This window comes from Hibiscus syriacus, unplaced genomic scaffold (genome assembly GCF_006381635.1).
Source record: "Hibiscus syriacus cultivar Baekdansim isolate YM2019G1 unplaced genomic scaffold, ASM638163v2 tig00110926_pilon, whole genome shotgun sequence".
Classification (NCBI taxonomy): Eukaryota; Viridiplantae; Streptophyta; class Magnoliopsida; order Malvales; family Malvaceae; genus Hibiscus; species Hibiscus syriacus.
The window spans coordinates 707,187-721,289 of NW_024062913.1; the positions used below are offsets into that span (position 1 = coordinate 707,187).

Genomic DNA, 14,103 nt, shown 5'->3' on the forward strand with positions numbered 1-14,103 from the left:
TTTAATTATTTTAAAATATTAATATATTCAGATCAGGTAAGGTCAGGATCGAGTTTTAATCTAAAATTCGAGGCGGGATTGAGGCGAAAGAAAATCTAAAATTTATCGGGGCAAGGTAGGTTCGGGTTTAGGGTCGAGATTTAGAGAATATATATTTAGGGTGAGGTCGGGTGGCCAAAAAATGTCTGTCCCGCCATCCCTAGTAGACTACAAAACGTAGTCGTTTTGCTGCTGTACCAAAGAAAATTATAACGACATGGGTCAGCAACAACATTATGAAAAAGGATTAGAATAAAAATAAAATTTAAACGTTGGTGACTTGTTTAAAAAAAATAGATGATTAAAATATTTTTTAAATACAATGATCAGTGCACTTTAAAAAAAGGCTTAAATATATAAAAGGTGTCAAACTTATGCCCCTTTTTCTAATTTAGTATCTAACGGTTATTTCGTTTCAGTTTGGTCCTAACGTTTCATTCCGTTACTCAAAATGGGTAAAGTCGTGGCAGACCGTTAAGTGACACGTGTCACAACTTGGTAATTTTAAAATTTTATTTTAAATTAAAAATTAAATATATTTTTAAAAAAAGAAAACTCAAATTTTGAAATAAACCTAAAACTTTGAAAACCTTCATTTCAACCCCTAAACCCATGCTAGCCGTTGCCTTTAGCCATCGAAGAAGCTCCACCCGACTTCCCCTCCCCTCCCCTCGGCGACGTGGATTTAGGGATTGAAATGAAGGTTTTCAAAGTTTTGGGTTTATTCCAAAATTTGTGTTTTCCTTTTAAAATGTATATAATTTTAATTTTTTAATTTTAAATAAAATTTAAAATTATCCGATTGGACACATGTTACTTAACAGGAAAAGTAATGCCATTGACGGCCCGGGCACCTAAATGAGTAACGAAATGAAACGTTAGGTACCAAACTGTAAAGAAATAAACGTTAGGCACTAAACTGAAATAATGGGCACAGATTGGGCACCTTTTTATATATTGAAGCCTTTAAAAAAACCTTGACATCTCAATCGTCTAGAATTAAAAATGCCTAAAGATGCAGGTCGTCAGAATTAAATAATTCTCAATTGATCAAAGTGTAAACTCAATTGCTCCTTCCTAACCATAGCAGACAAATAAATTACGGCATAAAAATAAAATAATAATGAAGGAACTGAAATCATCCAAATTGCTAATTTGACTCGTCCAAACATTGAATGAATCCTTCCTAACCATAGCAGACAAATAAAGTACGACATATAAATAAAATGATAATGAAGGGACTGATATCATTCAATTTTCTGAAATCGTATCCTCTGTTTCCCAACTGAATGAATCCTTAACTTTGAAGCTATCAAGACCAGAACTCCCATGGGGCCAGAATACATCGGCCACACAATCACAGGCAGATGCCGGGAAATCTACGTCTTGATACACAACTCCTCCATGGGGATTGAGGCAGCACTCCATTTCGGAGTCTGCTCTGTTTTGGAGCTCCAAAGCAAGCTCTAATGCCGCCTCAACTTCACCCAGAGCAGGCCGTTTATGCTCCAGAAAATGGATGCAACTCAAAGCAATCTCCAGGAATTTCTCTAAGCATCTCGGAGCTAATTTCCCTTTCAAAAATGGGTCGATGATCTGATGAACACTTCCATTCTTCATATGTTCTTTAACCCAAGGAATTATATATCGAGTAGCAGCGTCCATCACGTCAAACTTTATTACTTTTCTATCAGAAATTACTTCCAACAAAACAACCCCAAATGAGAAAACATCTGATTTGTCTGTCACGAGTGTAGGCGTAGCTTCATGCAAGAACTCAGGAGCCAAATAGCCCAGTGTACCAAAGATCCTCGTTCGGCTTGTGTCCACATCCATGTCTTCGGGAGAAGGTAACTCTACTCTGATCGGGGCATTCGATAAACTAAACGGACCGATCTTAGACAAGGCGAAATCGGCAATCTTGGAAACCATTCTGTCGTCTAACAGAATGTTGCTGGACTTTATGTCACGGTGGATCACTGCTCGCTTTGCTCCTGCATGAAGATAATGCAATCCACGAGCTGCCCCAATGCAAATCTCTAACCTCTGTTTCCAAGTGAGGGGATCTACTTGGCGAATTCCGTGGAGATGATCGAAGAGCGATCCCTGGGTCATGTAATCGACCACTACGATCTTCTCGTCTCCGGCATCGGAGAATCCGATGAGAGAAACGAGATATTGGTGTCGCAGCTGGCAAAGTAGCTGCACTTCATTTCTGAAGTCTTCGAGTATCGACGATCCCATCAAGCGTTTCACGGCGAGAACCGAGGCCCCGTCGTCGAAAAAGCCTTTGTATACGACGCCGCTGCCACCTTTACCAAGAACCAAGTTGGAATCGAAGTTATCGGTAGCAGCTCTGTTCTCGTCGAGTGAAAATCGACGGTATAGGTGTTCCGGGAATGATGGTTTACCATTTCCCTTGGTCGTTGGGTGCTTGATCTTCTTTGATTTGCTTTCAGATGCTCGACAGGAACATAAGATGGAAAACAAAGGATTCCTCATTTGAAATCAAGACCTTGGAGTTATTGTTAGCTTCAATCTCATCCCTTTTTTAGCTGCGTCGTTTTATTTTTCTAGAGAATTTTAGTCGGAAATATGTCATACGGGGACAGTACCACGTGGAGAACGGAAGGGGGAGCTGCCCCTCCAACTTTTTTGGGGGTATACATATTTTTTAGGTACGGGTAATTTCAAATCGCAAATTAAACCCTGAATCTACCATTTTTTATTATTTAAATGTCTTAATTTTGTAAATGAATCAGAAGTGGGTATGCAGATCAAACGAAGAAGAAGAGAGAAAAATATAATAAAAAAATTAGGTTTAATTTTTCGTATTATTTAGAAATTTAAAGTTATTTTTAATGTAATTTTATAAATTTTATAAAAATATAATAAAAATTTAAGTTGGTTTGATCCTTAAAACTTTTACTTTTACCCGGATCTAGAGTTTAAATCTCTCAAGCATAATATTTTAATATTTTTCTTAAGCAAACAAGGTTGTTTTAAGTTTTCTGGACATGAAAATAGTCTAACAAAAATGATATCATTTTAGTTTGATATTCATGTCAATAACACTTAGTCATGTATTTCTATCATTGACTCAATGATAGAATATCATAACTAAAATTAAAATTAAAATTCAATGGCATAATTAACAAAATTAAAAATCTAATGATATAAATGAGTCAACATTCTATTTAATAGTTTATCATTTCTTATATAATAATCAACTCTTTATTTAAAAGCTCAAAATTTTATATATTGGGAGTAAATTAGAAAATAGATACAAATTTAAAGATAAATTATTTATTTAGTTACTTGTTTACTTTTACGATTTTATTTTGATTATTTAAATTTTTTATTCAAAATCATCTAGTGTTATGTCTTTTGTTTTATTTTGATCATTGACATGTCATCATAAGGATAAGGTAATGTTATATCATTGTTGAAAAAAAAAAGTTATCATGTTGTACTTATGTTTGTTAAAATTTAACATTGAGTGATTAGAAAGGAATTATAATGTAATTTATGTATGATTTTGAAATAATAAATAGTTGTATGATCAAAATGAAACCAATAGAATAGATGGATGACTGAATACGTATTTTACCCTAATTTTAATTAGCCAAAATGGTCTAGGTTTAGTTAACAAATCCCGCACATTAGTCAGAGAAGAGTGTTTCCAGCAAGCAAAAGATGAGCAGTCGGCAAGGGCCACCGAAGCACCAAAATCGCTACGCCTGGAAGCCAAACGCTGGTGTTAAAATCAACTAAGAAGGTAATCAATTGCTACTATTTTTTTCTTTTTAATTTTATTCATATATTTTTTATTTAAATTTAAAAATTTTACTTTCAATAGGAAGTTGGATGGAAGCAAAGGCCTTACTCTGAAATAACTGGAGTTTGCCATCGATGCAAAGAGCAAATCGATTGGAAGCGTCGATATGGCAAATATAACCCCTTAACAGAGCTTGCAAAATGGTAAGTTTTTTTAAACAAAAATAATGGGTTTCTGTGGATTTATTTATTTTATTTTTATTTTGGTAGTCAGCTTTGCTCCAAACGTAATGTGCGTCAAGCCTATCATAATCTTTCTTCTGGTTCGTTTCCACTGCTATTAGTTCTTTGATTGTTTTGATTAAGTAGTTTCTAGTCAAATTGAGTGAAATGCATGTCAAATATAGTTCTTTTTATGAAAATTAATCAATTGGGCTGGGATATTTTGTTATAGGGTGCGCTAAGGAACAAAAAGTATGTGCTAAGTGTCGATGTTGTGTTGATCAAATAGTTGGGAGGTTTGTCCTTGAATCATTTGAGAACCCTTTTTGTTTCTAGTTTTCGATACATATATTTGGGCAAAAGATCTAACATGGAAATTCTGATTGTGTTGCTCTTATAGGGATTTCGGCAGAGGTTGTAGAAGAGCAAAAGATGCTTGAAGATTTTGGTTTGGAGCAATCTTTTCGATGTGTTTTTATAAATGTTAGTTTTCGTTGATTGATTTTAGTGAACATTGTTTCAGGCAATTAAAAATGCTCGAGAGAGGGATGGAAGAACATTGTTACGTGCTGTAAGTCTCAGGTTACAATTTTGATATTGCTTTCAGTCTTCTACCACTGAAAATAATTCACAACTGTTTGATGATAGTAATTGAAATGGTCTCTTGCGCCTGAATCAACAATCCAAGAAACACAACCCTTAGAGAATGGAGCAAAGTTACATCTACCTTCACTCACAAGTCACAACACATGCGTATAACAAAAAGATGTGCTTGAGTTCTTCCAACTGATGACGATTAAACGAACTGCTATCAGTGTTGATTACTGCAGTATTTCCATGAGAATCACGCTGGGAGGATGATTTGGAAGGTTTCCAGTCAGCAGGGCGGCCATGAAGTTTCTAGCACTTTTCCCGAACATGGTCGACTTTCTTGCAGTGGTCGCACCAAGGATGACCTTTCTTTGAACAAGAATCACCGGTCGAGTGAGTGACTAGCGCTGAACCGTCAATTACAACAGATGGAAGCATCAATGAACGACGACTTTCTTCACGACGGACTTCGATAAACACTTCACGGAGGGATGGAAGAGGTTTAATGCCCAAATTTTTTCCACAGACATCATCGAGAGTAGCTATTAACCCGGACAGGAACTCTCGAGCAATCCTTTGAAAAGTCTTGCATCCGCATCGCAGTGCCAGTCGTGGGATTCAAAGAGATCTAATTGTTGCCACAGACTAGACAACTGAGTAAAATATTGTGTGACACTCAGATTTCCTTGTTTGAAATCACTAATATGACATTCTATTCCAAACAAAGCATCTGAATTATCGAGATTATAATAGGTTTCACGAGTAATGATCCAGATTTTGGCTGTAGTTGTATATAGCATGGAATTTTCACCAATTTCCGGCATCATGGAGTTGAGGAGCCAAGACATGATCATTGTGTTTTCGGCCAGCCATGTTTCATATTAAGGATTGGACGGGTCTGGAATTGACATATTTGCCGAGAGATATTGTTGCTTCCGGCGACTAATTATATATAGACGAATTGATTGAGACCAGTGAAGATAATTATCATCATTCAAGCGATGACATGTGATGGAAGAGGAGCCTGCATCTGTGGTGATCGGGTGAGCGACGGAGGTGCCTACTTTTGGAGAAACTTCGGTTGATCCATCGTTGATTGAAAAAAAACTTCTTTATTTCGCATACTAATGAGAGAATACAGAGGTGTCTTTATACAAAAATCAGCCCAAGAGTTTGAGATAGACTAAAAGATGATTATCTACAAAGTAGGATTCTATGGTTAGAGTTAAGAGTAGGAAACCACTATTTACATTTAACCATAACTCACAATATTATTATATTAGAACCTTAGACCAAAAACTACTATTGACATAAAAATATATATATCCATCTTAGATAAACAATTCAATCTTTGTTAGTTTGAGAAGGCACGCAAACTTTCTTCTTGCACTTCTCATGATTTAGTATCTTGCCTCTGCTTGAGGGAGATAGAAAGTAATTGGGCTCTATAAGATTCATTGCATGTGGAACTCAACAGTGCTTTTGAATATGCTAAATGTAGTATGTATCCCTAATGTGTCATTATAACTCTGCTTTGGCAAGTTTCACAGGCTATAATCTGTGAATTTTGCTAGAGACCTTAAAATTTTAAACATTGTTTTTGTACTCGTATTGTCTGAAGTGCTTCTTAACTGAGCAAGACATATTTACTTGAAGTTATTCTTGATATGCCATCATTGTCAATGAACATTGTAATTGATAGCTTCTAAAATGCATACTTTATCTTTGGGAGAGTAAACTACCTAAGCACAATCCATTTTCTTACGTTTTGTTGTTTTCTGGTACTTTACTCTGTCAAATGCCTTTATACTAACCGCCTTTACATGTAACAGATGAATCAAAGTAGCTCTAAAAGTTCATCAAAAACCACAACCAACAAAGAAAATGGTAGGTGTCATAACCATTTTTTTGTAAAACAAATTAAATATTATTTTAAAAAACGATTATGACTTTTATTTTGAAAAATTGAGTATTTTGGATTAAATTGAATAGAGTCGCCATCGACCTTTGGGTTAGGTAGGTCGAATACCTAAAAACGTCTTTTTAAAAGAAATTTAAGAAAAATCATTTTTTAAGACTAAAATGGTCTACATTTACCAGAAATCAAATTTAACAGGTTCGGGAGTCGGTTACGTGTGGGGAAGGGTAAGCACCCCCACAACGCCCAAAAATGGTACTGTGTCGCTTACATGTTGTCGTAAAATAGTGGAAATTACAAATCGAATAATAAGTTAAAATATGATCTATTTATCGAACGTTGATTAATTTGCTTCGAATCAATTAATTAGAGAAAATTCTTTAATTCGAAAAGAAATCTCGAAATTAGCAATCCTCCATCGAGAAAGCTAACTCGACTATTTCTTATCAATAAAAGAATATTCCCTCGTTAATAAATATATGAATCGACTAAAAATGAAAATCGACTATTTGCACTCGCATTCAATGAAATAAATTGATAAAAAAGGATCGAATATACATCGTAGAATGAAAATTAATAACTTACATGAAATGAAATAAATTATTATTTAGAGACATTCATTGCAATGTTCGATTTAAAATGAAATGGATTAACAAAATAAAATCAAATTAATTTCAAGTTCACATTTGTTCGAATGTCATATCGGATTGTACCACTTCGATCAAGCGATACTTTCCATGCACGTTCTACAAATTTGTGTTCTCAAAATTATTTGAATTAGTTATGAAATGTTTAACCAAATACGAGAGATACATAAAGTGCTGACACAAAATAAATTAATATGAATATAAATCATGGAAGAAAAGCAAATATATGCATATATAAGGCACAAAGGTGGGCTCCACACGAAATACACATAAATACACTTAACAACACTTATATACATAAAAAATAAATAAATCCCGAATATCATTCAATTTGCAAATTAGAAATTTAATAGGAAAATAAAGTAAATAAATCACCTTGCACATACAATTTATATACATATGGAAAACATAAATAAATAAATAAATAATTTAATCGATGTAAACATGATCTATGCGCTAATATAAATATATTTACACCAAGCAAGCATACACATTATAATTTAATATTAAGGCCTAAATGAACAAACATCAAACCTGGCAAATCAAAGTATGAAAAAGTAAAACTAACGGCAAGGAATAAAATAAACACATCACAAATTAATAAGTGAAATCAAACATTTAACTAAAAACAATTAACAGTGTAAAATGACTAAAATATAAGAATGATGAAAGTTAAAGTTCGAAGTAAAATACCCAACATTTCAATTAAGGACTGAAATATAAGAAAATAAAATACTATGATACTAGCAGGAACTTACCCAAAGATAAAATAACAAAAAAACTTAAATGAAATAAACACAAACATGAAGGCCGAATCATAAATAAACCAAATGTAAAACAGTGACCATAATAATAACTTTACAAATACCATGACTAGATTCAAATGTCAACAAAAATACACAACACAAGCTACCAGTGACTAAAATGATTGATTTACAAATATTGCTGTCAAATTCGAACATAAAAAAAACAACACATGATCAGTGACTAAATGTAAGATACATAAATATCATATCCAAATTCGAACGTTCACAAAAATAAGCAACACACAAAAACCCGTGACTAAATTGAAATGATTATAAATATTGAGACCAAAGTCACATATAACCAGAATAGCATAACAAGTAATAGCAGGACTAAAATGTAAGGAAGGAAAAATAAAGGCTCGAAATCAAATAATATATAACTTCATTATATGGCTTAATAATTATATTACAAAGCGCGGGGGACTAAACGTGTAGTTACCCCACAAGATAAAAACACGCTGAAGGTCCCTTGCTGAAACGGCGCCGTTTTGATTGAATAATATGAGCCCAAGATCGGGCCTGCTTACCCATTCATCCCCATTTCTCATCTCTTATCCAAATAGAGAGGAGAGAGAGATTCAAAAATCTCTTAAACTCCTCTCATCGGAGAGAGGGACCCGGCTGAGCTTGCGGTAGCAAGCAGCGACGCACGGCTGCTGGCGCGGCGGCCGGAGGGACCAGGTGATCCCAAAAGCATCCCCTCACCCTCCTTTACCAGAAACCTAAACCATTTTCCTCTCAAAACCACCTAGCAACCCTAGATCCAAGATTATACCTCTCGAAAGCTTTGAACTCCGGCGACCACTTGGCTTTCCGGCACTCCTCCGATGAAGGTATTATCCTCTCCTACTCCTCTTTTTTTTTCTTTTTTTTTTGTTGTGGTTCCAATCCCCCCTCCTCTTTTCTTCGGTTTTTTTCTTCTTTATTGATGCATGTGTTGATATCTTCTAACTGATGGATGGTTGAGTTCGTAGGGAATGATATCCCTATACTCATGCTGTCATCTCTTGGATTTGAATAGATTTGCTTGGATTTTTCCAATTTTTAATTGATTTCTCTGCTATCTCACTGTTGAGGGTCACTGTGGATGACGGATGAACTGGAGAGATTGGCGGTGGCTCGAGAACTCACCAGCGGCGGCTCATTCGGCTCGGGAGTGACCGGTGAAGACCACGCAAGGCTGGGGAAGCTAAATAGCCAGAGGCGGCTGGCTGGCTTGCTGATGAGTTAGGTCGGCGGCTGTCATTAGGGGATTAGGGTTAAAACCCTAATTTGTTTTAGGGTTTGAAACCCTAATCTATTTTAGGGTTTGAAACCCTAATCTGATGGGTTGGTGAGATAGGGTGAAACCCTAGCAATGTTGGGTCCTATTTGGGCCGGTTGTAATGGGCTTTGGCCTGCAAAAAAAAATTGTAATAATAAATAATAATAAAATAATAAGATAACGATAATAATAATAATAATAATAAAATAACGAAAAAAAACCCGGACAAAAACGGGTGTCTACAGCTGCCCCTCTTTGCACATTCTTGTGTTAACAAGAATAGGGCAAAGACGACAAGAAAACACGTTTTTGTCTGGTTCTCCTCTTTTTGGTTTGAAAAAAATGGATAGTTTTGTTGGTGGGGACGACACTGTTCATACGTGATGAAGAGTTCTGGCCATCTAAAGGTGATAACACGGTTCCTACGTGATGAGGACGGCTGGTTATCTAGGGTGACACGGCTCATACTTGATGAAGAGATCTGGTCGGAGAATGACACGGCTCATACGTGATGAAGAGTTCTGGTCATCTAAAGGTGATAACACGGTTCCTACGTGATGAGGACGGCTGGTTATCTAGGGTGACACGGCTCATACGTGATGAAGAGATCTGGTCGGGGAATGACACGGCTCATACGTGATGAAGAGTTCTGGCCATCTACAGGTGATAACACGGTTCCTACATGATGAGGACGGCTGGTTATCTAGGGATAATGGTTTCAAAGGAGACCAACTCAAAGATGTGTTTCAATAGAAACAAACTCAAAGATTGGATTTTGATAAAAATTGTCCCAAGGGAGACAAAATTCGTTTCAAGAGAAACGATCTCAAAGATATTTGCTTTGTTTCAAGTGAAATAAACTCCAAGATAAGTTTTTTTTAGAAGCAACTGTCTCGAAAGAGACAAAATTCGTTTCAAAGGAAACAACCCAAAGATGGCATTTAAAGGGAATTGTCTCAAGTGAGTCAAAATTTGTTTTTAAGGGAAACGTTCTCAAAGATGTTTGTTTGTTTCAAGGGAAACAGATTCAAAGATGATAAATTTTGTTTCCAAAGAAATAAACTCAAAGATTTTTCTCAAAAGAAATTGTCTCGAGAGAAACAAAATTTCGTTTCCAAAGGAAGAGATTCAATGATTTTTTTTTTAAAAAACATTGTCATAAGAGACAAAACTTTGTTTTTCAGAAAATTGTATCTTAGTGAGACAAAATTTTGTTTCCAAAGAAACAGACTCAGATTTTTCTTCAAAAGAAACTGTTTTAAGGGATAAAACCTTGTTTCCAGAGAAACAAACTCAAAGATGATCTTGTTTTAAGAGAAAATGTTTTAAGAGACAAAATTCGTTTCAAAGGAAACGACTCAAATAGGACATTGAAAGGAAACTGTCTCATGTGAGATAGAATTTGTTTTAATAGAAACAATCTCACAGATGTCTTTTTTTCAAAAGAAGTTGTCTCGAGAGACAAAATTTTGTTTCAAAGGAAACAAACTCAAAGATTTTTTTCACAAAATTGTCTCAAGAGAGACAAAACTTTGTTTTAAAATAAATAGACTCAAAGATTTTTTCAAAAGAAACAACTCAAAGATATTTATTCAAAAGGAACAAACTCCAAGATTTTTTTCAAGAGAAACTGTCTCAAGAGAGACAAAACTTTGTTTTAAAATAAATAGACTCAAAGATTTTTTCAAAAGAAACAACTCAAAGATATTTATTCAAAAGGAACAAACTCCAAGATTTTTATTCAAAAGGAACAAACTCAAAGATTTTTTCAAGAGAAACTGTCTCAAGAGACAAAAATCGTTTTAAAAGATTCAATATTGTCGATTTGTTATATGGAAATAATCTCAAGGGTTTTCAAAAGTGTTTATTTTGTTTCAAATGAAACAATTTCAGGATTTGTTAAAAGGGAAAACTGTCTCGTGCGAGACCAATCAGCTTTGAAAATCTCAAGTGATATTAATTTTGCTTTAAGTACAACAACCTTGAAATTTATTATGAGAGAAAAGATGTCTCAAGCGAGATGAAATTTGCTTTAAGATATAGTCTCAAATGAGACAAAATTTGTTTTAGAGAAATTGTCTCAAGCGAGACAAAGTTTGTTTTTGAGAAACGATCTCAAGTGAGATCAACTTTGTTTAATGTGAAACAAATTCGAAATTTGGATCTCAAAGGGAAAAGGTCTCAAGCGAGACAAATTTGTTTTGAAAGAAACAACAATCTAAGGTGAGATTAATTTTGTTTTAAGTGAATCAAATTCAAAATTTGTATCTCAAAGGAAAAAATGTCTCAAGCGAGACGCACTTGTTTTAAAATTCTCAAATTTGTGGAAAAATGTCTCAAGCGAGACGTATTTGTTTTAAAGAGAATGTTGTCTCAAGCGAGACAAAATAAAATTTGTTTTTTAAGAAAACTATCTCAAGTGAGACGACACTTTATTTTTTTAAAGAAAATAATCTCAATAGCTCAAAGTTTATCTATTGATTCCTGCATGTTGAGGAAACATCTTCAGAAGATCTGATTGTTGACTTCAGGAAGCCAAATATGTGGATTGCATTGTTCTTTCAGGTTGAAACACCTGGTTATTTCCGAGCTCTAATTTCCTGAAAAGATCAGAATGATGCAATTTTGACTAACTATCTTGGAAGTTATGATAGATGTCAAGATGAAATTTATTTGATCTTCTTTTATTGAATTTGTCCTCAAGTGAGGAGAAAAATGTCTTTAATACACATGATGATAAATGTTTGATGCAAATTTTATGTATCATGGATGTATGTATGTATGTATGTATGTATGTGTGTGTGTATGTATGTATATACTTTTCTCGATCTAGAAGGAGAATGATCGCGAGAGCAGTCTATCATTGATTCAACTTGTCCGTATTTCCACCATGGTGTACTCTTGCAAACCTTGACCTGAGACCATTTGTTTGTCCCATCAAATTTTTCCAAAATTAACTTTCTCTTGCCCCAGCTTCGATTCTGAGCTTCGGTGAGATATTTGTTGAATTCTAAGATATGCCTCCAGAGATTATCTTGTTTGAAAATTTTTTCTTCTTCTTTTATTTTCAAAAGTATGAAATATCAATTAAAATAATTTTGAAAAATGTTTAATCAAAAGATATGAAAATATTGCCCCTTTTAAGGTTTCACAATTGACAAATCATAAACAAGAGTTCATTGGATATCAAGAATTAATTACTCTTTTAATCCTTCAATAAATTATAGCTATTTGACAAGTGTCAAGATCAATGCTATCTTTGAGAGATGGTTAAGTAAGGAAGGATAAAAATCTCAAGTGGTTATTTTGGTCAACAGTATAGTGTTCTCATTTATTTGATGTTCTCTGATCTGATGGAGTAGCTTCTGTACTCAGCTATTGGAAGTGTGCTCTGACTCCCAACTCTCATGTTCTCATTCATGTTGTGTGATGCCTCATCAAGGGATTTGAGCAATCGTCTCCTATGTAATAACCTTCATATTCGAGCCGCCCTTTCAGGTTTCAACTCGAATCTCCTTTAGTTTCAAGACGTTACTCAGAATTTTACGTCTTTAACCCCCTTGTTATTTTTCTCTATCATGCATTAAAGATTTTAGAAACTTTTTTTTTTTTGAAAATAAAAGATTAATCCTGACGGACGGGATGAAATGAATAGTCTCTTCCGCTTAGAAATCCATGTATGATTAGAAGGGCTTGTAAGGCACATAATGTAGGTCATGGTTCAGGGTTATGAAAGAAAGGGATAAAAGGCCCAAACATGTGTTTTAAGGGTATTTGAACCAAGGATCAATTAACTCTGATGCCTTCGATCCTGTTTGCTCAATTTGATTTTTCTTTGTTTTTGCTTTGATTTTTTAACTTGATGTTTGGTTCACCTTTCAGTATCTCATCTGGATCAATGTATTTACTCATGCGCAGATTTCCTCCAACTTGCCCCCCAGTGTGGAGGGTGATCCTTGGTTAGGGTTGAATCAGAAGAAAATATCATTCAGGCTCAAATGGGGACACAAGGGATATATTTTCTCCTTTTGTGAAGGGATAAAGAAAGAAAGCCGTTCATCATCTCATACACAGAAGTCCTTGCAGAAGAGGTATCCCCAGGGGATAGATTTTCTGGATTAATTTTTATTTAAATGAAAACAGTAATTAATGCATGATAGAATTATTTTGAATGAATTCTATTTTTTTCTCTTCGCTTCTTGCTCTCAACATGTCTCAATTGCTCATGCTCGTTTTCAGAAAATTGATGCGAGATGCCCCACACTGCGTCTTCTTTGTAGGAAGGTTTATGTTCAATTGAACATCTTGTACTCAATGTCTGTAGGTCTTATTGGTAGAAAAAATTGGTTTGACGTCTAAGAAGAAGATGGTGGTTTTTTTCTCAATAAAATGTATAGGTATGAATTTTTGTGTATCGAAAGGATAAATGCAATGCTTCAAGGTCGCAAAGAATGTTTCAAGGTCTCAAAGATAGGGAGTATTAAAAAATTGGTTCTTTGGTAGTGACCAGGAATTATTTCGGGTAAAAATTGAGAGATTTTATTTTGGGTTTAGACAGAATGAAATAGGTCTAATCTTGCCATATGTCAAAAATCTATAATTCTTGAAGAATTAAAAGAATATGTAATTCATTCGATATTCAAAGAACTAAAGATTAAAATTTGTTCAATTATTTAACCTTAGAATGTATCCTCATTTCAGTCATCAAAGATTAAAAATATTTAAGCAAATATTGAAGAAAGAACAAAAACGAGTTCAAACAAAACAATCTCTATGGATGCAAGTGGTTGATGCAATGACTTCTCTGGCTTAGTATTATGATACCCCTGAATAAAACAT

The 14,103-nt window shown here is 34.5% G+C and overlaps 1 protein-coding gene and 1 long non-coding RNA gene across 2 annotated transcripts; one reads left to right on the top strand and one right to left on the bottom strand.

Annotated features, from left to right (window-relative positions):
- Positions 1-1,290: 1,290 nt before the first annotated feature.
- LOC120146449 (putative receptor-like protein kinase At5g39000) lies at positions 1,291-2,541 on the bottom strand. The gene has a single exon (XM_039160000.1). The coding sequence runs from the start codon at positions 2,539-2,541 to the stop codon at positions 1,291-1,293; it is 1,251 nt and encodes a 416-aa protein (XP_039015931.1).
- A 1,117-nt stretch (positions 2,542-3,658) lies between these two features.
- Positions 3,659-6,521, top strand: LOC120146428. Its single transcript, XR_005518220.1, has 6 exons — positions 3,659-3,817; positions 3,899-4,020; positions 4,271-4,334; positions 4,439-4,486; positions 4,562-4,609; positions 6,462-6,521. It is a non-coding gene; the product is annotated as an uncharacterized LOC120146428 (long non-coding RNA).
- Positions 6,522-14,103: the final 7,582 nt, after the last annotated feature.

Bases quoted from the DNA above. Each gene is read 5' to 3' on its own strand.
- LOC120146449 (XM_039160000.1), bottom strand. From the start codon at position 2,541: ATGAGGAATCCTTTGTTTTCCATCTTATGTTCCTGTCGAGCATCTGAA.